General features: G+C 38.1%; 1 protein-coding gene across 1 annotated transcript in view; it reads right to left on the bottom strand.

Annotated features, from left to right (window-relative positions):
* LOC149222395 (anthranilate synthase alpha subunit 1, chloroplastic-like) overlaps positions 1 to 23,927 on the bottom strand; it is a 352,329-nt gene that overhangs the window by 289,826 nt on the left and 38,576 nt on the right. Inside the window, exon 3 of the mRNA XM_089387583.1 lies at positions 7,276 to 7,465. Within this exon, the coding sequence (XP_089243709.1) occupies positions 7,276 to 7,465 (190 nt within the window). The remainder of the gene's footprint in view (positions 1 to 7,275; positions 7,466 to 23,927) is intronic.

The following is a 23,927-nucleotide window of genomic DNA, read 5'->3' as shown; positions in this document are numbered from 1 at the left end:
TTCAGTGATTGTGTGAGGTAATATCACAAATCTTTATGCCATTATTTCTCTCTCTGTAACTGAATAACCCTTGAGGTATTCAGAGATGTATTCAGAATTTGCTACTACTTAATAATAATAAACCCTCAAAACTGTTGCACCGATTTTCCCGCAATGGGTTTTTCCGGAGACATTTGTCCAAAAACAACGGTGTCATTTGTGTTGTATTTTCTTTCTTGCTCAGTCTCTTGCTTCCGCATAATATTACGATATTTGCCGTAGGAAACTGCAAGTAATTTGTTTAAAGGAATTTAACAAATAGGAGTAATATCATCAGTTGCTACAGTAGGGATTCCAATTTAGGAATTTTCACAACTAGATGGTACTCGAATGATTACATCGTTTTTTTTGTTGCTCCCTATTGACAAGGGCTCCAAATTAGAGATATCCTATGGGCACTATTCGACTCCACCAGCAAGCCCAGTTTAAAGTTTCTGACTCTAATCCTTGAACAGGACTCATCCTCCCCACAAACAATACTCTGCTTCTAGATAGCAATAGCAAACCCCCCAACTTGCGACAGCAAGACACTGCAAACCAAATCCTATTCCATGTCTTTTACACAATCTTGTATCATGAGGTTTTTTTTAGCGTCAAATGCTAGGAGAGACACAGAGAAATCTCGACAACAAGACACATCATTTCATTTAGACTTCTATGATTATTTTGCGTGTAGAATTATTTTCCAAATCCATCGCATAGGTATTGACAACTTTATCAACGTTTCGAACCATCATATGTGGTTCATCATCAATATTTAGAGAAAGATGCAAAAGTCTAGAAGATAAACAACATACGATGGTTTGAAACACTGATAAATCTATCAATACCTATGCAATGGATCCGGAAACAAATTCTACACAAGATACATCATCCAAACAACAAGACACCATAAGTTATAAACCAACTTTTCAAGCTCTTCTAGGTCTTTGGGTCTCTCATATATCTAGAGTTTCTTTTCTATGACCTCAACTATTAAGAGAGATATAGCTACTATAATTCTTGGCCAAGGGGAGGGAAACTCTCTCTCCTCCTCATCCTCAAGGTATGACATGAAAGGGCATTGAGGTTCTCTTTCGACCACTCCCATGCGAGGCATGCTTCTTATGGTTTTGCATCTGCGCAATGCAAGCACTCTTGTGGCTACACTACTGTTTTTAATTCTACACTCTCATTTTAGACTCTAGATCTTATATCTTAAAGGTTAGATTTGCTTTTACCCTTGCTTTTATAGAAGCAGTTTTTGTACTCCCACTTGGTAATGACAATATTGTACTTAACAGTCCCATTGACCTAATTGTCATCACGTGTTGGACATAATCAAATTATCTTATCTTATCCTACTCCTCACAAACTAGAATGTGAGTGAATAAAATATCTAACACGGATAGATCACTATAACTTAAAATCTGGAATTCCAAAACCACATCCATTTGAGAATGGCCCTATGGCAGCGATAATGACTCTTCATTGAAGCGAATATGTTACTGCACCAAACCCATTAATGTTTCCCACAACACCATTTTCCTCCCTATAAACTAGTAGTCATTTGTATTCCACAAATGTACTAAATGGATGGCCTAGAATTTCATGAATCTTTGAAAAAGAGTCAGTCTTCCTATCTTATTGGAGCTTCTCCTCAACTCTAATTGTATATACTGTTGGAAATACTTAGAGGGGGGTGAATCAGTATTCCTTAGCAATTAGCACTTTTAAATATTTTCAAAGCATTAGTTAATCTTCAATTATTTTTAATGTTTATGTAGTAATAACAGTAAATAAAAGAACACAGTAGACGCAAGAATTTTAGGTGGAAAACCCCCTCCGGGTCAAACACCACAGAACACTTTTCTAACAAAATTCTTTAATCTTTAGCCCCAACTGAAATGAAAGCAACAACTTCCTAGAATTCTAGAAAAACATTCTTCTCCAGCTCCCACTGGAAGGATGCCCCAACGCCCTGGTTTCTTTAGTAATCGATTGAATGGATGCTCAAACATCCTAGACCAACCTACCACCCTGAAGTGTTCACAGGCTCCAACCTGTAGGCAACTTCATGCACCAGCCTATCACCTCCCTACCACTCTATAATGACTGAAATGAGACAAAAGTGTGGATTCCCATACCAGGGACAACGATCCACGATACAATATGATTTACAATGATTTTGATCGAACACCCAATCACACTATGACCTGCAACCCAACCATGACATCATCCCAACAGAGACTCCTATACCTCCCAATAATGCCTTTTCGACTCTAGGCAGATTGACTCTTTTACAATAATGACTCTTCCAATGATGACACTTTTACAAATGACTCTTTTACAACTTTACAATGATGACTCTTGGCCTTGACACTTCTTCACAATATACGGATGGTTGTCATGTCTTCAAAGGATGTCCCGCTGCAATGCTTCCTTTGATTTGATACTTCTGCTCTTGAATTCTTGCTTGAAGTTGTACTTGAATCTTCTTCTACCTGCATGCAAAATTTGCCCGGCGAAACCAATCCCAAAACAAAACAAAATACCCTTCAACTTACCTTTGCTTGCAAAACACATGTAAGTGCATAATAATGAATAAATTAAAATTAAAATTACAATGCGTACCTGAAGTGTGCTTGTCACTTTTGTTGTTGACTTGTTGCAACAGTAGACAAAGACTCTCACTCTTGATATAGGCTTGGACTCTATGCAAGACTATATCCAAAACTGACCTAAAGATATATACAATAAAAACTGATGACAGACCCTAGACTTGTGATGGACCAAGTTCTAAGTACAACAACAGAGACCATTCTATCAACTATGACAAGACAAGTAACATGAACTTACAACATCATATAGATTTAGCAGACTTGGTGTAGCATCAAGAATATGTAGCATCAAATGTGTAGTATCAAGAATAGGACATCCGAAATGTGGTATCAAAACTAACTGTGACATATAGAGATAGAGAGATATAATAGAGACCCTGTATGTACTTACGTTGTCTTGCAAAAGCATATGTCAGAGATGATACTCATATTTCAAATGTAAACACTAATCATACATACCTTGTTGTAGGAGACTTACCCTTGACTGTTGATGTGTGGTCCTGACTGCAGTCATCCTTGAATGCATGCTTTTTCATGCCTTCTAGGAGCTCGATATTGAATTGTTGTATCTATGTAATTTCGGATCTCCAGGGTCTGAAATTTCGTCCTATGGTAGCCCTCTGAGTCCTCTTTCCAACCCCACAGGTCTGATCAAGATTGGATTCTTCAAGAAATCATAATGCCCAATCTCCCACGATGCCCTGATTATAGCCTGGTTCAGTAGAGCGAACTTGTACGAAGTGCCACGTGCCACTGTTGCGACCTTCAGCCCTGTTTGACAAGGAATTCAGGAGCCTGCAAAAACCCTAACTTCCTCAAATCATATCTCTGAAAATATAGTGAACAAAGATCTGAAATTCGGTCATGAGGTTCATCAAGATTTCGGCTCAAATGGGTTTTAATTTCAACTTCTGTAGCTTCACAAAAATGAATTATAGAAAACAAAAAAAAATTATAGCGAAAATGCCACAATGACCTGTTTGAAGCCTCAAAATCCCTACTAAAGGAGGATATGAGGTTCATTATTTATATGAATGTCTTGAGTTGAGAGGGTCCTCAACAAGTGAATGTTGGAGGGATTTTATGAGCAAAAAAAAACATTATTAATTATTGATTATTCAATGACCACAACCAATTATGAGTGCCATGCCATAACCCCATAGGGTTTTGGCCCACTAACTGGGGTTACTAACTTCAATCGCAAATAACTCTCAAACCGTAAAAAACTGGGAGGCATACCATATATCAACGGAAACATCTCGACGAGTAGAATCCATCGAGAAGATATTTGACGCAGAATAATATGATTTGTCAAGTCAAAATGCCCTTGCAAGATTGGGGTAGCCCCTGGTGCTGCTTGGGTTGACATCAATGACAACCACTGATTAACATATACTTACTTGTAGACGACTTTGAGCAATTTACGAAAACATTGTGTAATTATTTTCACAGAAAGCACATTCTTTCAATGGTCTCCCTCTCTACATTCTTTTGGTACCAGGACCAAAGATGCTTAGCCCTCTTCATCAAGAAGATGTTTAGCCACAGATCTCATCTCCTACATGCGATGCCCCACCCTCGATGACCAAGCCGATCACCTCATACTTCCTTGTTGATCTATCCAATCAAAACACGCAGTGGGAAGAGTTCCAGAGAGTACCAGACAATACAATGGTGTTAAAATTGGCAACTAGGGCCAAACTCCATGTGGGTCATCTTATTTATGGCAGCTGATATTTTTCTTGGATCCCTCTCATCGAGAAGTGTAGGATTGATCTAAAGATCATCCGATTCCGATAAGCATTCATGGAGTTATGAATTTATTTGTGTTATGGGACAATTCGTCAAGGTCGGCCAACAACCAAATAAACCCCACATGTGCTCAACATTTTAGTATAAAAGGAGATGACTTGAGAGTCATTTCACACACACTTCTATCTTGATTTCTCTCCACTTGTCTTGGGTTTTAGTGGAAGAGAAATCTAGAAGTGGAATCCCTAGACGTTGGAGGAAAAGAGGTTGCCCTAGCCGCAGCAAAGAGGACAGGCCAGCGAAGCGATGGAAGGGTTCTATACGCTGTCATAAAGGCAGCCCTAAACGTTGTTCTAAGGCAGCCCTAAACGTTGTCCTAAAGGCAGCCCTAAACGTTGTTCTAAGGCAGCGCTAAACGTTGTCCTAAAGGCAGCCCTAAACGTTGTTCTAAGGAAGCCCTAAACGCTGTCCTAAAGGCAGCCCTAAATGTTGTTCGAAGGCAGCCCTAAACATTGTCCTAAAGGCAGCACTAACGCAGTCCAAGAAGGCAGCCCTAACGCTATCCTAAGGCAGCCCCAACCTACGTTATCTCAAGGGTATCCTAGCCGCTGTTAAGATGAAGATAGACATTGTCCTAAACATACCAATGGTGCCCTAGCCGTAGGCATATGGTGCCCTCGACGTAGGCCTAATGCAGCTAAAAGGGAGAACTGTTTTAAGGCCTAAAACAAGGCACCGAGCAGCTGAAAGGAGGCCGAGGGTAGGCCGAGTTGAAGAAGGGTTGTTTGGGGCAGCGAAAAGGTGGGATGTAGGTGATAGCATGGTACTGTGGTAGGCCGCAATCCTAACCACCTCAAAACAGGGACAACATGGAGTGTTTGAGGGCTCAAACATGCCCAGGAAAGCAGTGCTAGTAGATGGGAAAGTTGGGCTACATGGTACGGCTAAGATACATTGGACAGCAGCAAGGAATGGCAAGGCTAAGGGGACAGCAGCAAGGTATAGCATCACTGTTAGGGACAGCAGCTACAACAATATATCTAGGCAGCAGCGGCAAGGGACAGCTGCATAGTAAATGGGACAGCAAAGGAATGCTAAGGCAAACATGGGACAGTAGCAAGCATGGACAGCATGGCAAGCATGGTGTTGCAAGCACATGAGACATGATGTATGTTGGTTCAGTATACCACATGGGGCAGCTGTGTGGCAACTTGATGCAACTATGGCACATGGGACAACTGTGGTAGCATGGTACAGCAATGGCACATGGGACAGTTGTGGCAGCATGGTGCAACAATGGCACATGGGACAACAGTGCAGCATAAGGTGTAACGGTATGATGTGTACAGCATGGTCAAGAGGTCCAGCATTGTGATGATGGGTGCAGCATTGTAAAGCACGGTGAGGTGCAGCATGATGACGAGATGCAACACAATGATAGGTGAAGGAGTCACCTTGGGGAATCAGTTGAAGCAACATGTCTTCAACTGATCTCATGTATCATCTTTTTAGAGATGATCTATGCTCTTATCTAGATAAGTCAAAGCGTTGACCTCTGTTGTAAATGTACTCTCTCTCTCTCTCTCTCTCTCTCTCTCTGCTGAACTATTGAAGAACATATAAGAAGAATTGATCAAGGGCTCCCCACATTGGGGTTTGTCCTTGGCTAGCGCCACATCTTGTGTCCTCTTGTCTTGGCTTGTCTTCTACGATTTATGTTTATGTTCTATCTGCAGTTTACTTTAACGCTGATGTGATTGCTAATCTGGAAAAGATATTGAGCTAACTGTGAAAATTGAAATAAATTGCTCTAAGCATAGAACATACCTAAAATTAACAAATGGTAAGGCCCCAAGTTTCTCCCTAGGCTCCCACTCTAGGAGACCAACTCAAAAGTGAGGGCTTGCACATCATGCCACACACTCTTAGAGCATTAGAGAGATAAATGCCAGAAGAATCGAAGGTAGAGTGCCTCCTACCTGTGAGACTAACTCCTAGTTCCTAAGGAGCAGCCAGAGATCCATTCAAAGTTTCCTTCGCCGACCTCAAATGCTAGGAGTCTTCCTCGCTCATACATCCCCTCCCCCCCCTCATACAGTCGAACCTCCTGATGGTCCGAAAGGACTCTGACAGCGAACCAGTGCCCAGTTTGCTCCTCTTGCCCTTGGCCATCAAAGTCAAGAGACCTTCACATCATTGGCCTTATCATCTGATCTCTCTCTCTATCTTGAAAAGTTCTTGTCCACCTTTCCAATCTTGGATAAACTTATTCAATATTTTGCACCATCATACCTGTCACGATTTTCAAATTTCTACATATGTTCTGATGTTATACTTATATAGGTTTCTATCGTTATATTATTTTTGGCATTTTGTATGAGTTGCAGTTGCACTCCCACATTATATTCATACTGGTTGTACTCTTTTGTGGTCATTCATCAGACTTTTAGCCCTCCCACATTATATTCATATTGGTTGTACTCTTCGGTCCTATTGACCTACTTTTGTACTCATCCATCAGACATTGATAAAATTGTCTCATCTTATTAAAGCAGGTAGGAAGCATGATAATGCATCTAGTGTGCAAAGGTGGCCCCATATTCACACTATGTTTTGCTGCAGTGAGTAACTCCTCCATATAATGGCATCATTGTTTTACTCAAATCTAATCTTAAATGGTAACAATCATTCATCTTGTAAACATTAATCTGAAATCAAAGTTTGACACTCCGAGGCATCTAAAAGCATTCTAGTGTAAATGGTTTGTGTTGGAAAATAAAGGCTAGTAAACACAGAGCAATACATTGTCTACACTCAGTAAAACTTTCCTATGTTCACATGAACACTCTATTGCACTGCAAAGCTTAATTAAGACAAAACATACCACAGAAAGCAATGGGAAGCTCATCAGTCAGCACTGGTTTCCAGTTTGACATTATGCGTGGAGGCACAGTCATTGGATCCTCAGTGAATTCCTCCTCCCTAGTTCCCCGTTCATGGTCCATTATCGTAACTGAATTTTCCTTAGCAACAATTTCCATTGCAGGCTGTGCTCCAACAATACTAAAACGGCCCTGAGAATCAAAAATAAAAATTTATAAGACTTCAGAGAAAATTAATTCTTAAGATGTTCGAAGTTATAAAGCTTTTTTAGACTTCCAGAATTTCAATTTCAGTTGTTAAAGAAAAATAACCAATCCGAAAATTAATGTTTGTGTGTATCTATATAGGGAGAGACACACATGCCTGAATAAGATAAAATAGATAATTTTATAAATGTCCACAATGACCAAAATCAACATGGTAATAGCTCTAGAGGAAGCGCATTTTGTTTTGTGCAATGGATATTGTCTGTGCATTCTTCTCCAAACTATATACCCAATGGTTACGAGTTTGCCTCGAGGTCTGATCAGTGCCTTGGGACCTATCCAATCAAGTCATTTTCATCCAGAGATAGAAAAAAGATTCAGAGGAATTTGGTGTCCTTTTCTAGAACTTTAATAGAAAATATGTGGTGCAGATTATTTCTAAGAATTCAGCTTTAAGAAATACGAAGTTCAAACTACCAGATTTACAGATCAATTGAACGATTTCTTCTTATGTTATCAGCCATGCATGCAAAGATACTCCAATATAATCCTGAAAAGGAACTTCTAATATATACAGTTCCTATGGCAACATAAATTAGGTAATAAGTTGAGTGTGTTCACACATTCTCTCTTTATTCCATCTCATGAATTCTCTCCCAACTTCATGCAGTGCATATCTGTAATAAATAAATTTCCTATATATATATATGCAATGAATGTTGTGTGCTAGAAAAGCCATCTTAACCTTGTAAGTTGTAACCATGCAAAATAGAGGTGCAACATATCAGACATGCTTTTAGGAGTATTTATTACCTGATCCAATTGATGGACAGATTTGTACTTAGAATTGCTAATTAGGGTTTCCTTAGGTTATATTTCCAGTGGTTAATATCTGGTAACAAGATTGTGCTTTACGGAAATGTTGGCCTTTGGTTTTCCACTCACGATATAGAGGATACTTACTCATATATCCAAACAGAGGAAAATGTTGGCCTTTTCTAAATTTATTAAAAAGATGGATATAGAAAAATCAAAGTCTAAATCAGCAAATAGCTTCAGATTTGGCACCATGGGAGTGGCCATGGGTTTGCAGTCCAGCATCTAAAATCTCTTTAGAATCTCCACTATGTACTTGCCTTGCCCAAGGAAAACTTCATCTACATCTTGCCAAATCTCTAGACCTAAAAAGTAATGCATAACGCCAATGACCTTCATGTCATATTCACTTGCCAACTTTTTCTCGCACCATACAATCAGCTTCTCATGACTACTTGTAAGAATCAGGTCAGCTACATACAGGACCAACATAAGCAAATCACATCATATAAATAGTAAAGATTTGAATATATTGCAGTCTTTTTGGTGAAGCCCAATTTCAATGGGTATTCATCAATCCTTGAGTACAATGCATTGTTAGTTTTTGGTAGTAGCGGACAGGTGTTCTAGTCTCTATGGGGTCTATAAAGCTAGGGAACACATTTTCTCCAATACCCAGAAAAGGTTTCACAAGAAAACACCTCAATTAGACTAACTGACCAATTATTAAAATTTCCCTAAGTCTAACTTAGGAAAACTGGTTAATTAAATCAAATTAATTGAGGAAAATTGATTATGCTCTAGAGACTTCTGGAAAAGTCACTTGATGGGGTCAAGATGATCTTAGCCATCTATTGTGATTAGATGATGGGCGTTGGTTGCCCAAGGAGAGATTATGAGAGCAATTCAATGGGGTTGGAGAGATATACTTGAGCAATTCAACTTACCCAATTGAATTGATTCAGCAAGGGCACAGTTGCAGCAGAGGGAGACACCAGCGCCAAGGGTTTCAGCAGACATTCGAGAGAAGAATTTCGGAGAGGATTTTCACAGATTTTCCAGTGTCCCAGTGACCAAAGAAGAGGTCGATTTTATCTGCAGAGAAGGAGGCCAAAATTAGCAATGCGAGTAGCCAGTTAGACAGTGCAAGTAGTTGAGTAGCTCGTTTTAGTGAGCCAATGTCGGATATATCATCCGGAGGCAGAGCGAGTGGGCCAAGCGCAATGCTAGAGGTAGTTCGACGTCCAGGAGGTAATTTCCAGAGGCTGTATGAATATTCCAGAGCAGGTAATGTGAATTTCTGGCAGGCAATGCAAATAGCCAGGAGGAGTGTGAGTTGCTTGGGAGAGGCCAGATCAATTTGCATAGGAGGAGACTATCTCTAGACTATTTTTCCAGTGGAGATTATTATTTGTTGAAGCTTTGCCATCATTAGGCACGCAGATCATTGTACTCTCAAATTGCTGACGAATTAGTAATATAAACCCTCATCTACTACACTGGTTTCCCCACATTAGGGTTTTCTAAGGAGTATTGTCCAAAAATCTTGGTGTCCAAATTTTGTGTGTGCATTATTTTCTCAGTTCCAGTATTTATTTTTGTGAAGATTGCAGTAGTGAATTAATCATTATTTGCCGAATTACTTTTTTGAAGACAAATAATCTCCAGTAGATAGAAGATTAAATTTCCAATTATTGCAACTGTGGAAATTTCACATCGTATCAAAGTTGATCTAGGTGCAGAGGGTTTACAATGGTAAATAAACGCATAGGGGTTTCACCCAGTTCAGATTGTCCATAAGCTTAATTTGTTGTGCCTCAGATATTAGGTTTGCCCAAATTTTGTTTTGCTGCTCAAGATGAATCTGCTCAGAATTCAGCCTTCTGCCCTAATTCAGTTTGTCGCCCAATATGACCTAATTCGTTCTGCTGAAAGGAAACTTTGATCTTCTTGTAATCTTGGTAAACTATTTCTCTCTCAAACTTGCTTTTCCTCAAAAGAAACTTCATATGAACAGAAGAGAAGGTGATCTGAATTGCTTGCTTGGAAGAGGAGGACGAAATGGCTTTATATAGTCATCTAAGGAGCCCAAATTGGTGTCACTAAAGGGGCAGGCCGACTTCACTCTTTTGGAGACCAACTTAACATTTTAGAGCCAAAATTTTAATTTTTGAAAATTCAAAATTCTTCTTTTGAAAATGACATGAATAATATGTCTTACATTCTTCATTATATAAATATTTTCAAGGGCCAAAGTATGAATTATGAAGACCGGGTTGTAGCTACAAAGATACAACACTTTCAATGCTTGGTTTAATCTCTTTGTATGGCCACTAGGGCCTTATTACATGTATTTGCAGTGCCAATTTCTCCAATATGCAAGAGCTTGTCTTGTTCTCTAATCAAAGAATCACAAAGGATTCAAGAGAAGGTTTTTAACAAGCATCCCCCGGAGCTTCTCTACTGGAATAAAATGTAGATACAAAAACAAAATATGTAGAACCAAGCTTGGAAAGAATAATATATATGCAACAATAATCCTCTAGGTTGACTTGACAGTCATAAATAATATTCAATGCAAGAGAAATCATTGGGACTTAAAGTCATGATCTAATTTTCAAGCTGCTGAGATCTAATAATATTAGGTTCACCAAATATTTGTTTCAAATTTTCCCAGCCTGCATTCAGATCATCAATTCCTTGAATATCAAATCGCAAATCAGAAAAATAGACATTTTGATTAATCCACATGCTTCGTCATTCCTAGCATCCCATTTGGCTCTCTTATCATCATCAGTAGACCATTATTGTCCCAAAGTAATCAATACAATCCTTTACTTCTTAGTACAACCTCCACATGGGATTTCCAAGAGAATTAGTTGTTACTCGTAAGCAGAAGTTCATTAGAGCGGTCATATTAAAATATGCAAAATGATATGGTTTCAATAGCTCAAATTGACTGTTTCGATGAAAATATCTCGAAAAAATAGGTTGTTTCAAAAAAAACTAGCATTGGAAATGGGCTTCGGATGTGAAAGTTATGTCCCTTTTTAAAAAGGTATTAACAGTAGCAAAGAGCCATGTGGCAGGTAGAAGTTGGCCCACATGATGATGGATGTTGATTAAAAAAAATATAAAAATTATTTTCCCTCTCTAGCTCACTTTTACAAATAAATTACGTATGAAGTGACAGAATTTTATAAAACAAGTGAAAATCATTTTTACAATGAAGTTACTTAAATTGCATGCAAAAAAATAACTTAAAAAAAATTAAAGTTATTTTATAGTGCTTCACTTTTATATGACAAGTGAAATACACTTTACAATAAAGTTATGACATAACTTAAGTTTTCATGAACTTTTTCAAAAAGCAACTTATAAAAAGCGATTTGAAATCAAGACCTCTTATCAAATGAAGTAACTTTTAACCAAGTGATCTAGTGCAAAAGACATAACAATAGTAGTGAAAAAGGTTGTTGGTGGTGGTGGTGGTGTTGTTGTTGTTGGAGCTTTTCCTTAAACTGTGTGCTTACCAAAAAAGATGTGCTCATCCAAAAACAAACAACAGTTCAAAAAAAATTACAAAAATAAACAACAATAGGATTAGATCTTGGTTAGCTTCCCTAGGAAATGCAAGTTTTCTCGTTGTTTCTTATTTGCCAAGATTGCACAGAGCGCATGGAAAAGAGCATACATAGTCAAGAAAACATTTTCAGCTCTATTTCTAATTTTCCGAGATCACACAAAGTGCAAGGCAAAGATCATATGCAAACCAAAAAGAGTAGCAAACCAGGAATATAAACGGAAAATTAAATTATGAACTTTGTTTACTAAAAAAATAAAAAATAGCATATTTGGATTGTATACCTTCGAATCTCACAAAAAATGTTATATCTCGAGCAAAAGAACACCTTTCTGGATGAAATGAAAAGTGTTCTTAGCTAAAAGCAGCATTCCAGATGCAATGGAGTAGTTGTTCATGCCAAAATAGTACAAAAAGAGCAGATCTCAAAAATGTGGCAACACAAGCTCAAGATCTCGGTCACCGATGTGAGTAATTCTTCAAATGAGCTCTGATACCAAGTGTAGATAAGCAAGGTATTCCATACAGGATGAACACCTTCAACAACCACTCACACAACTAGATCAAAGATCACAACACCAATATTTTTACATGGTTGAAAACTAAAACCCTCTAAGAGAGAAATAGTCCACAGCCCCAACTAACATGACCACTTGAGGCAATTTTATTAATGCAAAAGAAAATATTTTGCATAAGGGAGTTCTCACAATTGATAATCGGCCATGACCCTCCATGCTCTTTCAATAGAGATCATGGACCAATTGGGTGTTAAGCCATAGATCAATAGCCATTAGTATTGAGGAGAGTCTGAACCATCGGATCACTCTATATCTAGAACATATTTTGACCATTGGATTATAATGCAACTAATTCATACTAAAGAAACACACTTTTACCTAAAAGACACATTAGACCAAGTTGAACTTAACCAACACCTAAGTGTTTAAATATCTTAACATAGGGAAGGTAACTTAAGCAGCTAAGTGTTCCCTCTACAAAGGCACTCATGGAAAATGGCTTTGTTGAAGAATCTAGGACATGGAGTTAATGAGATTCTTCTTAACATGACAACTATTTGTGAGGTATTTTAATTTTTCTTCTTAGCATAATCTTCACTTGTTCTTATTAGAATGTGTCTTCTTATATTCATCAAATAGTTACCAAAAAAAAAAAAGACAAGAACACAAGATTTTGGATTTTTGCCAAGGCCAAAACCTCTCCCTTTTGGAGAGGAAAACCCGCACAAAATTCTTCTTATAGAGATTCCAATTGACGAATACGAAGACCATGACCCTTGACCTATTATGCCATTCCAAGACCAAGACATCAACCCTCTTTGTTGTCACTATTGCAGTCATCATTATGTTGCACCATTGAAGCCATCTGATATCTTCATTCTTGTTGCATCATGATTGTTCCTTCATCGAGCTTTTCAACATCACAACGGGATCTTCATATGAATGAGGGTTGCACTGAGATCATTGTTGTATCATAGTTACACCACTGATATCTTCATTGGAATACCACCGAGATCATGATTGCATCATGACTGTGTATGCCGAGACAAGATTATTCTTCCAACGTGTATGTTGAGACTATGATTGTGTGTCCTCCTGCACTGTGCTTCTTCACCGAGACTATAACTATTCTCTCCTTGCACCGAATTATGCAACTATGTCGAGACTGTATAGTTGTGACCTTTTAACTAGGTCGAGACTTCAAAGATGTCACTGCAATACCCATCTGAAACTATAGTAGTCTTCCTTCATATGAATTGTTGAACTGTTGCCCTTATCCGAGGTTCCTGTACCATTATACCTTGTCTGAGATTCTGGGCTTCCTCCACCCATCCGAAATTACAGAGGCTTGTCCGAATTCTCTGTCTTTCTGTGGTGACTTAAGCTGCGTATATATAGTAGTTATGTCTCTGTATTTGAGTCAACATGTCAGTGTGAAGTGTTGTGTCTTCTTTTGTGAGCCGACTTGACATTTTTATTCATTTGCAAGCCGACATGACTGTGATATCTTCAAGAGGGTTGTGCTTGTCTTTGGAGGGCTTATAGACTTGTATATATTACACATATGCTCAAGAAGAGCTCTTTACACATGTCTTTGACTCTTTGACTTTCCTAGACCTATGGAATGAGCAAGAAACTCATTCTTATAATTCACAAAAATAAGATTTATTTTCTTTACAAGTACAAAGATCAAAATTACATGTATTAATACTGAACCTAGTTACATTTTCTTCAATAGGCTTTACATAGCCTAGTATAACACTGTGACACCTTTCATGAAGTAAAACCCAAGCAATAACACCTATCACTTAAGCCTATCATTTCAAAGGGTCGTCCTAGAAAGTATTCCTCGCCTTAGGGTTGGAAGAACCTAATAAGGTCATGTGATAACCCCATACCTAAGTGTGGTGGCTAGCGCACAATCATAAGCTAGCAAGACATTTAAATATGATACTTTTGTGAGGTAATTTGATGGCTTTAACATTGAATATGGTCCACCTTGATCCTTTTATGGTTCGTGTACCCATGATGTTTGTTGGAAAATCAGGGTAACTGTCGATTAAGGTTGATTCTCCTTACTTGATAATTACTTGTGACATTTGTTGGCTCACAAGCCAGGGCAAAACCCCACAATTGGGAAAACCCGAACAATCCTCTTCTTAAAGAATCAAATTAAAGTGAGATATCAAGACCCAAGACCAAGACAAATACCTCCATAAGATCCCCAAGTCAGCCCTCCATTTTCTGTTAATCAGATTAGCTAATTTGTCGCGTGATGCCTTGTCCCACAGAGATGCTTCCTTCTTCCTGTAGCTTGCATTTTACAGTGTTCATAGTCCTCTTGTAGCTTGCACATCATAGTTGTTACCGTCCTTCCTTGGGTCGCAAATCATTTCAAAAATAATTACAGTAGCTTGTATTATTTTCACAGAAAAACATCCTTAGGAGCTCGCATCCTTTTCAGATTATATGTCACAGAAGACTTGCAACTTTTTCATATACTAATGCCAGAGAAAATTCACAAATCATGCTACAAAAATATTTGTATATCTTGTCACAGAACTTCACCAAACTTTGCCACAAAAACTCCACAAACCTGCTTTTCTTTTTGGTGGAGGATTCACCCCAATTCATAGTTTTCATCACTATGAAGGGTCACATCTGTTGAGCAGGTCGACATGACCATCTAGAGGGCAAACTTGGTCTTATGGAGGTAAATTTCACTCATTTTTACTTAACAAAAAATTCTTTTCGTTTTCTTACAAAGAGTCCAAATGGACTTTGACTCGACAAAACCAAGAAGCGTGAAGAACAAGTTTTACTAAAGAAATAATAATAACAATAAATATTTGTCTTCTTTTTGCTTTTGTTACAAGTACAAAGATAAATATGAATACCAAACCTAGCTACTTTTCCAACAGTTACTCTCACTTGATTCCTTGAGTACATGTTATGTAATTCTTTTAGGTTGTGGCCAAGATTATTTGAGAGATAAGTGATGCTTCTCCAACACTTTGTATAGCACTTCTAGCCCCATTCCATGATGATGTTGTTGAGAAATCTAGGGCAACTAGATTAGATGTGATTTCTCTTAACTTGATAACTGCTTGTGATGTTCTTTACTTTAACTTGTAGGATATATAATTTAGCTTCTTCTTTTCTTGATTATTATAGTGTTCTGATCATCAAACAGCTACCAAAACATGAAGATTAATAGTACAAATAGGACACAAGATATAGGTTGTTAGCTAGGGCCAAAACCTTGCCTAGAGAGGAAACCCCACAAGAAATTCTTCTCTTCTTATAATATCTTCAAATGATGAATTCCAAGACCCAAGATAGAGACCCCTTCCAAGACCACATCAACCTCTTCCTTGATGATCCTTCCTTATATAACTTCCAACAACAAAGTTCAACCCTCCAGCAACTGCTGCAACTTTTCCAGCTTCGACCTTTAGCAACTTTGACCCAGCAACTTCTGCAATTTCGACTTTCCAAAACCTTTTGCAACTTCGCACGTGTGGGTGATAGAGGCTAATTTAGGCTTCCTTTCTTCTTCGCTTGGCTTGCTTCTTATTTCTTAGACAAATGAATGATGTGACTTCCCTTTAAATCACAGATTTTGGCCTTCTTAGGAGATCTGCAATTTCATCCGTTGTAGCTACAGAAACCCCAGCTTCTTCTTTGCACATGTGAGAGAAATGAGACAAAAATTAGGGTTTAGATTTTGATTTCTTCTTCCATAGATCTTCCTTCTTATTTTCTTGACTTCTTGTCTTCTTTTTAGCTTCAACGAACTTGCTTGATGGTCTCCTCTGAATAAGGTCAAATGATTCATATATATAGGCTTTCTAGGAGTGCGAATTGCCCTTGCTAAGTCTGACTTCTTCTTTGTAGGCCGACTTGGTCTTGGAGGGACTCTTGACACAATTTTGACTCAAATAAATTCTTTTGACTTGATACAAAATGCCCAATAGGTTTTATTACATATGATAATGACTCTTTTGACTCCTTGACTCTATGATAAACCCTAGAAGCACACAATGGGTGCTTTGACCTATAAATAAATTGACTTTGAGCATGAAACCCATGTTATAAAATAACAATAATATTTTTTTCTTTTTCTCTTACATCAAATATATAAAGTCAAGAATACATAAGATATTATGAAGGCCGAACCTAGTTACATATTTCACCACTCCCTCTTAACTAGGGAGGTATTCATATTTTATTGACGGTACATGGACATTCTCATACTGAAGAATTCTCATCAAAAGAGTCATATTGGTAAGCCATCTCATAAGCTATCTTTTTAGCATATATCAGTGCATCTCTTCATATCAACCAGCATTGTCTTATAGCAAGGCCTTGACTAATAACTCTATCTCTCCACTAGATTAGAGCACAATGTTGGGGAGACAATGATTTATAGACACCTTCATCATTGTCTTTCAAGGCACATACCCCATCCGGATGTTCACAAGGTATGTCCTTTTAGGACCATTACCCTCTTGGATTTACACATCCTCAAGGAATCCCCTCTTCAACTACTCTTGCCTATTAGATGCCATACATCATCCTCAAAGAATATCGATATTGGTCTCAAATGCTTACCCAATCCTCCATTCTTTCTTCATGAAGCGAAGACAATAATGATGTATCTATCTCTCCCTCTCAACCAAGGAGGATCTACTCATTCCTTTACATGAAAGGAATATACCCAAGCTCCCTCTTAATTAGGGACTTGCTTCCAATCAGTGGTTTATTCTTTCGTGTAGATCATGGTACTATCAGCTACTTGTAGGGCTCCTTCTTTTTGCATCAACATGTCATGAATGGACTTCAACTTCTTCATCATGGAGCCACCTTCTTCCATAACTTCTTTGTAGGGCTTCGGCCATCTTCTACATCACTCTCTCCCTTTTCTCTTCAATGCAACATAGTGTGAACCAATTAATGCTAGTCATGCCATCCTTCTTCTCATCGGAAAGTGACCTTCCTTGTCATCATCTAGCTATCCTTCACACTGCTACTTCTTCTAAGTCATGTTATTTTTCAAACTTATCCATCCAACTCTAATTGTAGGTGAATTTCTACATCCTTTTGTCAGTAGCTCTGCTTCAATTCAGCCATATGCTAGTTTTTCAAGAAAAAGTGAACTTCAAAAATAGAATTACCTCTTTACGATGGCCCTTCGTCATCTACTTTTGCAATATCAACACTTTTTTGTACACGATATGAACCCATCTCCAAGACATATATTACCAAGGTTCTCCTTTTTCATTGTACTTATCGGAGTCTTCATAGCTTCTTCATGGAGATGTCATAGATGATCTTCTAATTGTTATCAGATGTTGATTTATCTAAGTGGCTGTAGATACATCTTTGCAAACTCTCCTTTCAACTTCTTCATACACTACTTCCTCGGGTTTTCTAGACATAGCCTCTTTTAGCATAGGAAAACATGTTGCCCACCACCTCCTATTCCTTATGAGGTCATATGATGTTGATTCTATTATGTCATTATGTAGAAGAGTTTGAGGCATATTGTATTTATGCCTTCATGTGTCATTCCGAAGAAAGAGTTCCTTCTTCTTCAATCATGTTCATGAGATAGAGCATTCTATTCATTCCATCTACAACAAAGTGGAGACATGACTTTGTCTATTTATCAAAAAGCTATCAACCATATACATACCTCTTCCTTCATGTGGTCATCTAAGCTTTCCTTTAGTAGCTTCCTTTTTCTTGCTTGAAGATGAAAATGCTTCAACTAAATTGTCATGTTGCACTTTCTTTGTCACCTTACCTTCATCCTTTCAAACTGGATTCCACACTAGGTCGAATGTAGAATATCTATGTAACACTTGCTTCTTCTAAGTAGAGGTGAACCTTTCCAACAAATATTCTAATGGAGGATCTTGATGATCCTTTTTCTGCAAATGCTTCTTCCTAATGATGAAGAGGTGTGATGATCTCTTATCTTCCTATCTTGCTAGATGACTTGCTTCAACCATACAAACTGATACTTTGGGTATCTTTTTATACTTTTTAATATGATTCCATCTCAATAATGCTACGATGCATCCTATCATAATGCTTTATGTCATGACTTGCTATCTTCTATAAACTAAAAATGAACTAAATGTATGAGAGACATTTAATAGTAGAGGTCTTTCACTTCTTCCTTCTTTGACTTCTTCTCTTCTGGTTCTTCCACTTCTTCAGTTACATGGGCTTCACTTCTTTCTTTCCTTTTCTTGTTGCCCTTCTTGAGTTTAGGACAATTCCTCTTGAAGTGTCCATATTCATTGCATTCATAACACTGAATCTTAGACATGTCAATTTTCTTTTGAAATTTCTTTCAAGGCTCAAACTTCCCAAACTTTCCTTTCTTCCTTGTCATAGTTGCAAATGCTTGTGTTTGCTCATTTGATCCAACGTCATTCTTTGCTTTTAGTCTGGTTTCTTCAACCTCGCATAATGCCCATAGAACAATGAATGGTGTGGCTTCCTTCTTTCTATTGAAAAATCACCTACTAGGGCAACTAGAGTAGGTGATTTTTCATTTAATGATAATTGCTTGTGATGTAATTTTACTTAACTTGATTAGCTTCTTCTTTTTCTTGATTATATTAATGTTCTCTATCATCAAACAACTACCGAATCATAAATAACAATGAGACAAAGGACACAAGATGTAGGCGATCATCCAGGGCCAAAACCTCTCCAACATGAGAGGAAAACCCACAAGAATTATTCTTCTTATAGAATCTTCAATTGATGAATTCCAAGACCTAGACCCTTGACCAACAACCCCTCCAAGACCAAGTCAATCCTTGCTTCAAGTCAAGGTCAATTTCTTCTTGAAGATACTACAATTTTTCCTTCTTCCTTAACCCTCAGCCCTGCAACTTAAGTCTGAGATTCTCGGCCTCTCTTTTTGCAACTTTTGGCCTCATGTAGGTGACTGCAATTTTCCACGTGTGACCGAAATAAGGCAACTTCATCCCTCCTTCTCCTTCACTTGGCTAGGGCTAGCTTCTTTGTGACTTCGGCCTTCAATATAGGTTCCTTCCTTGCCTTGTTTCGGCCCTCTTGTGATGACTGTAATTTGGACTTGCAGCAAAGAGATAAACCCTAGTCTCCTCACACGTGTGAACAGAATGTGGCTCAAAACAGATTAGAAAAACTTCGCTCTTCCTTCTCCTCCCTTCGTTGGTTGTTAGTCTTCTTTTCCTTGCCTTGATCGAACTTCTTGTGAGTGAGTGAATGTGTGTTTGAATGAGGCCGAGTGCTCCTTTATATTGTGATCTCTCCATGCAAATAAGCCAACTTGTCTTCTTCCTTAGGTCGACTTGTCCTTCTGATAGATTAATTTGCTTTCTTTGAGGACCGACTTGATTGTGCACTTGTGACAAGGCCTTGGAGGGTCTTTTGACTCTTACAATGACTCAAATAAATATGTAACATGCCCAAGAAGGGTCATTCATACATGACAATGACATTTAATGACTTGATGACCAATCCTAAGAGCTCACAATGGGAGCTTGACCTAAAAATATTTTTTCCTTGAGCATGAAACCCATGCCTCAAGATTAATAATAATACATTTATTTTTCTCATTACATCAAATACATAAAATCATGATTACACATGTCATTATGAAGACCGAACCTAGTTACATATTTCAACACTCCCTCTTAACTAGGGAGGTATTCATAATTCATACAAGGTACTTGGACATTCTCAATCTAAAAAATTCTCAGAAGAAGAGTAGGATTGGTAACCCATCTATATAGCATTATATCATCCAGCATTGTCACATCCTTGACTAACAGCTCTACCTCTCCACAAGACTAGAGCTCAATGCTGGCGAGACCAATGATTTATAGACACCATCATCATTGTCTCTCTCGGAACATACTGCACCCAGGTTCTCTCAGAGTATGTTCCACCAAGACTATTCTTATCCTGGATTCCCAATCCTCAAAGAATGTCACTCCTCTACAACTACTCTTATCTTGGATGCCCTACCACATCCTCAAAGAGTATCGGATGCCAGATGCTTACCCAATCCTCCATTCTTTCTTCCCAAGTGAAGACAAGAATGACATGTTTATCTCTCCCTCTCAACTAGGGAGGATATACCTATTCCTTTGAAGGAATGTACCCAGGCTCCCTCTTAACCAGGGACTTGACCAAGCTCCCTCTAACCAAGGACTTGTTCCCAGCAGCTCTTTCGAGCTCCCCCTTTCGATGTCATGAATTTCATCTTCTTTGTTATAGAGCCTTCATCTTTGGGACCTCTTTATAGGGCACAGACCATCCATCACTATTAATCATGTCAGTCATGTCATCCTTTCATTCATCAGAAAGTGATCCACTAGTCCATATCTGGCCTCTCTTCATACCTTGCTACCTTCTTTTCATCATGTTTCCTTCGGGATCTTCAACCCTACCACATGAATACTAGTTGTGGGTGACATCCACAACTCTTCTTTTAGATAGCCCTACATTAGCCCATCCAAATATTGTTCAATAATCAAAAATGGACATCAAATTTACAGTACCTTTGTGATGGTCTTTCATCATGACATATGTTTGTTTGCATCGTCAACATCCTGCATACATACTAACACATCTCCTAAAAGATATTAAATGGCAAGGGTCTCTTTCTTTTCCAAACTGCATTGGAGTCTACATACCTTTTCCATGAAGATGTTACGGTCAATCCTTCTAGTCAATAGATGTTGATTTCCTTTTCTATGTGACCATAGTTGCACTTTTCACTATCTCTCATTTCTTCCTTCACATATTACTCCCCGAGAACTTCCATCCATAGTTCCTTTATTTTATCAACCACCTCATATTCCATATGAGGACATATTACGTTAATTTTATTATGTGATCCATGCCTTTATGCATTCTTTCAAAGGAGGAGATTATTTTCCTTGATCATGCTCATGAGGTAGAGCATCTATCCATGCTAACTGCAATTGTATGACATGACTCAATTTTATTAAATACATGCATACATACCTCATTTCTTCCTTTTGGTCATCTTCCTTCGGCAGCTTCCTTGATTGAAGGTTCTTCAATCATCTTAACCTGCTTCATTTCTTAGTCATCATCCCATGAATCCCTCATAAGGTGGAATTTGTTGGAAAATGTAAGTAGGTTCATTCTTCATTATTGTACTTATGTAATTTATTTGTCAAAAGAAAATGAAAAGAATTTTATTATTAAATTGAATTGACTTATTAAAGCATGGGTTTTATGCTTGGTTCAATTACAGGTCAAGTCTCCATTGTAGGCTTTAGGTTAATTGTCAAAGCCATTTATTGTTTGACTCCTCCATCAAATCATCCTCTTTAGCAAAGTCTTCAAGATTGCCTCTTCAAGTCAACCTCAAAAGAATAATTATTAAGTGAAAATCATGTCAGCCTAAATACAACGACACACCTATTAATATACTCATGTCGGCTCATTTCTAGATGGCAAACTACTATATATACCCAGCTGAGCTTGTCGCATTTCATCATCTGTGGAGCTTGCATTTTTCAAAGGTAGTTTCAGTGGTCTTTGTGGAACAATTCAGTGATCTCAGGAAAGAAATTCAGAACCTCGCATTTCATAGAAGTTTATCTGGTGAAGTCTCAATGACCACAGTAAAGTATTTCTACAGTTTCGTTTCCCTTTCAGTATTAGTGTGTTTCGGTGTAAACTACAGAAATGAAGTCTTATCACAGTGCCACTGTCTTAGTAGAAGAAATCAGTGTCATGTTATCACAGGGCTCAGTGTGATGAAGATCTTGACACTGTCTCAGCGAAGAAAGGTTCAGTACAAGGTTTGATGACAGTGATAAGTTTTCAATGCTGCCACAGAAACAAGGATTTGGTACCCTCTCAGTGACAAGGACTCAGTGCTCACACAGTGACATGGATCAAACTCAGAGATGAAGGATGACTTGATGGAGGGAGTCTAGTCTAGTTTGTAAGGGTCTTGGTCATCTCATATTGAATCTACTAAAGGAAGAATTTATGACTGGGTTTTCCCCTCGAGGGGGGTTTTGCCCTGGCAGCGTGCCTATATCTTGTGTTCTCTTCTATTTGTTGCTTGGCATTAATCTTGATGATAAGAAAAGATAATTAAGAGAACGAATACTAATAATAATATCACAAGTTAATGTCATTAAGAGATAAATCGTTTAAACTACCTAACCTCTGGATTTTCCAACAGAATTCCTGGTGAGACACTTGCTTCTTTCAATAGGTGAATCTTCCTTTGAAGATTCCAATGGAGGATATTGATCATCCTCATCCTGCAAATGCTCCCCTTGAATGATATATGACGAGCTCTATGCTAGATGACTTTCTTCTATCCATAAGTACTACTTATACTTATGCTTCTAATGAGGTCACCAAGAGCTCCTTTTCAGTATAGGTGACTGCCATAGACTTCTACTTCAGCTCTTTTGCAAGCTTCTTATGATGTCTTGAGCTTTTGTTTTATATCGTGTGCTTCTTATGATGCCATCTCCTAACATGATGCATCTTATGGTGCCTCTAATGATTCCTACCATGATAGTTATGCAAGAACTGAAGAACAAAGACTTGAAAAGAACTAGGTGAAGAAGATCATCTCAATCATAGTAGAGATCGCTTATTTCTTCCTTTCTGGACTTCTACTTTTCAGCTTCTTCAATGATATGGGCTTCTTCCCTTCATCTTTTGTTGTTGTCCTTCTTGAATTTTGGACAATCTCTTCTATAGTGCCCATACTCATGACAGCCATAACATTGAATCTTGGTCATATTCCTTTTCTTTTTCTGAGGACCAACCTTCCCAGACTTCCCTTTTCTTTCGGTCATGGTAGCAAATGCTTGTGCTTGTTCACTTGATCCTACATCAAGTTTTGCCTTCAGCGTAGTTTCCTCAATTTTGCATAATGACCGTAGTTCCTTGAATGAAGTAGCTTCCTTCTTTCCATAGATACTTGATGTGAAGTTGCACCATTCCTCTGGTAGTGCATTGAGCACTATGGTAGTCATTTCTCTATCAAACATTATTTCTCCCAACTCTTGGAGTTGGTCTCTTATTTCTGACACCCTCATAAAATATGAGGTTATTCCTTCTTCCTTGGATATCTTCATTTTGTAGAGTTCTTGTCTTAGTGATATTACTTCTCCAACAGTAATCACGGAGAATAGTTCCACCAACTTGTCATATATCTCTTTAGCCGTTTCCAACTTTGATACATAGGGTATGAGGGTATCCTTGATGGACTCAATGAGAATCCTTTGGGCCCTTACTTCCCCTTTCATGTACTTTTCAAGTGCTTGAGCTTCTTCATTTGGAGGTTTAGTTATTGAGCCCTTAACATGTTCCACAACTTCATTTTCTATGAGGATCAAATCGGTCCTCTTCTTTCATGCGAGAAAGTTAACTAACCCAACCAACCTGTTGCTCTTCTTGCAAAAAGACATTTTTATTGATTCAGATGTGGACATAAAGATACTTCGTGAAG

The sequence above is a fragment of the Pinus tabuliformis genome, chromosome Q (genome assembly GCF_031772625.1).
Source record: "Pinus tabuliformis cultivar Carrire ecotype Pingquan chromosome Q, CPIR1, whole genome shotgun sequence".
NCBI classification, from domain to species: domain Eukaryota; kingdom Viridiplantae; phylum Streptophyta; class Pinopsida; order Pinales; family Pinaceae; genus Pinus; species Pinus tabuliformis.
The sequence above is the reverse complement of the archived record's forward strand: the minus strand, read 5'-3'. Positions and strand labels throughout refer to the sequence as shown.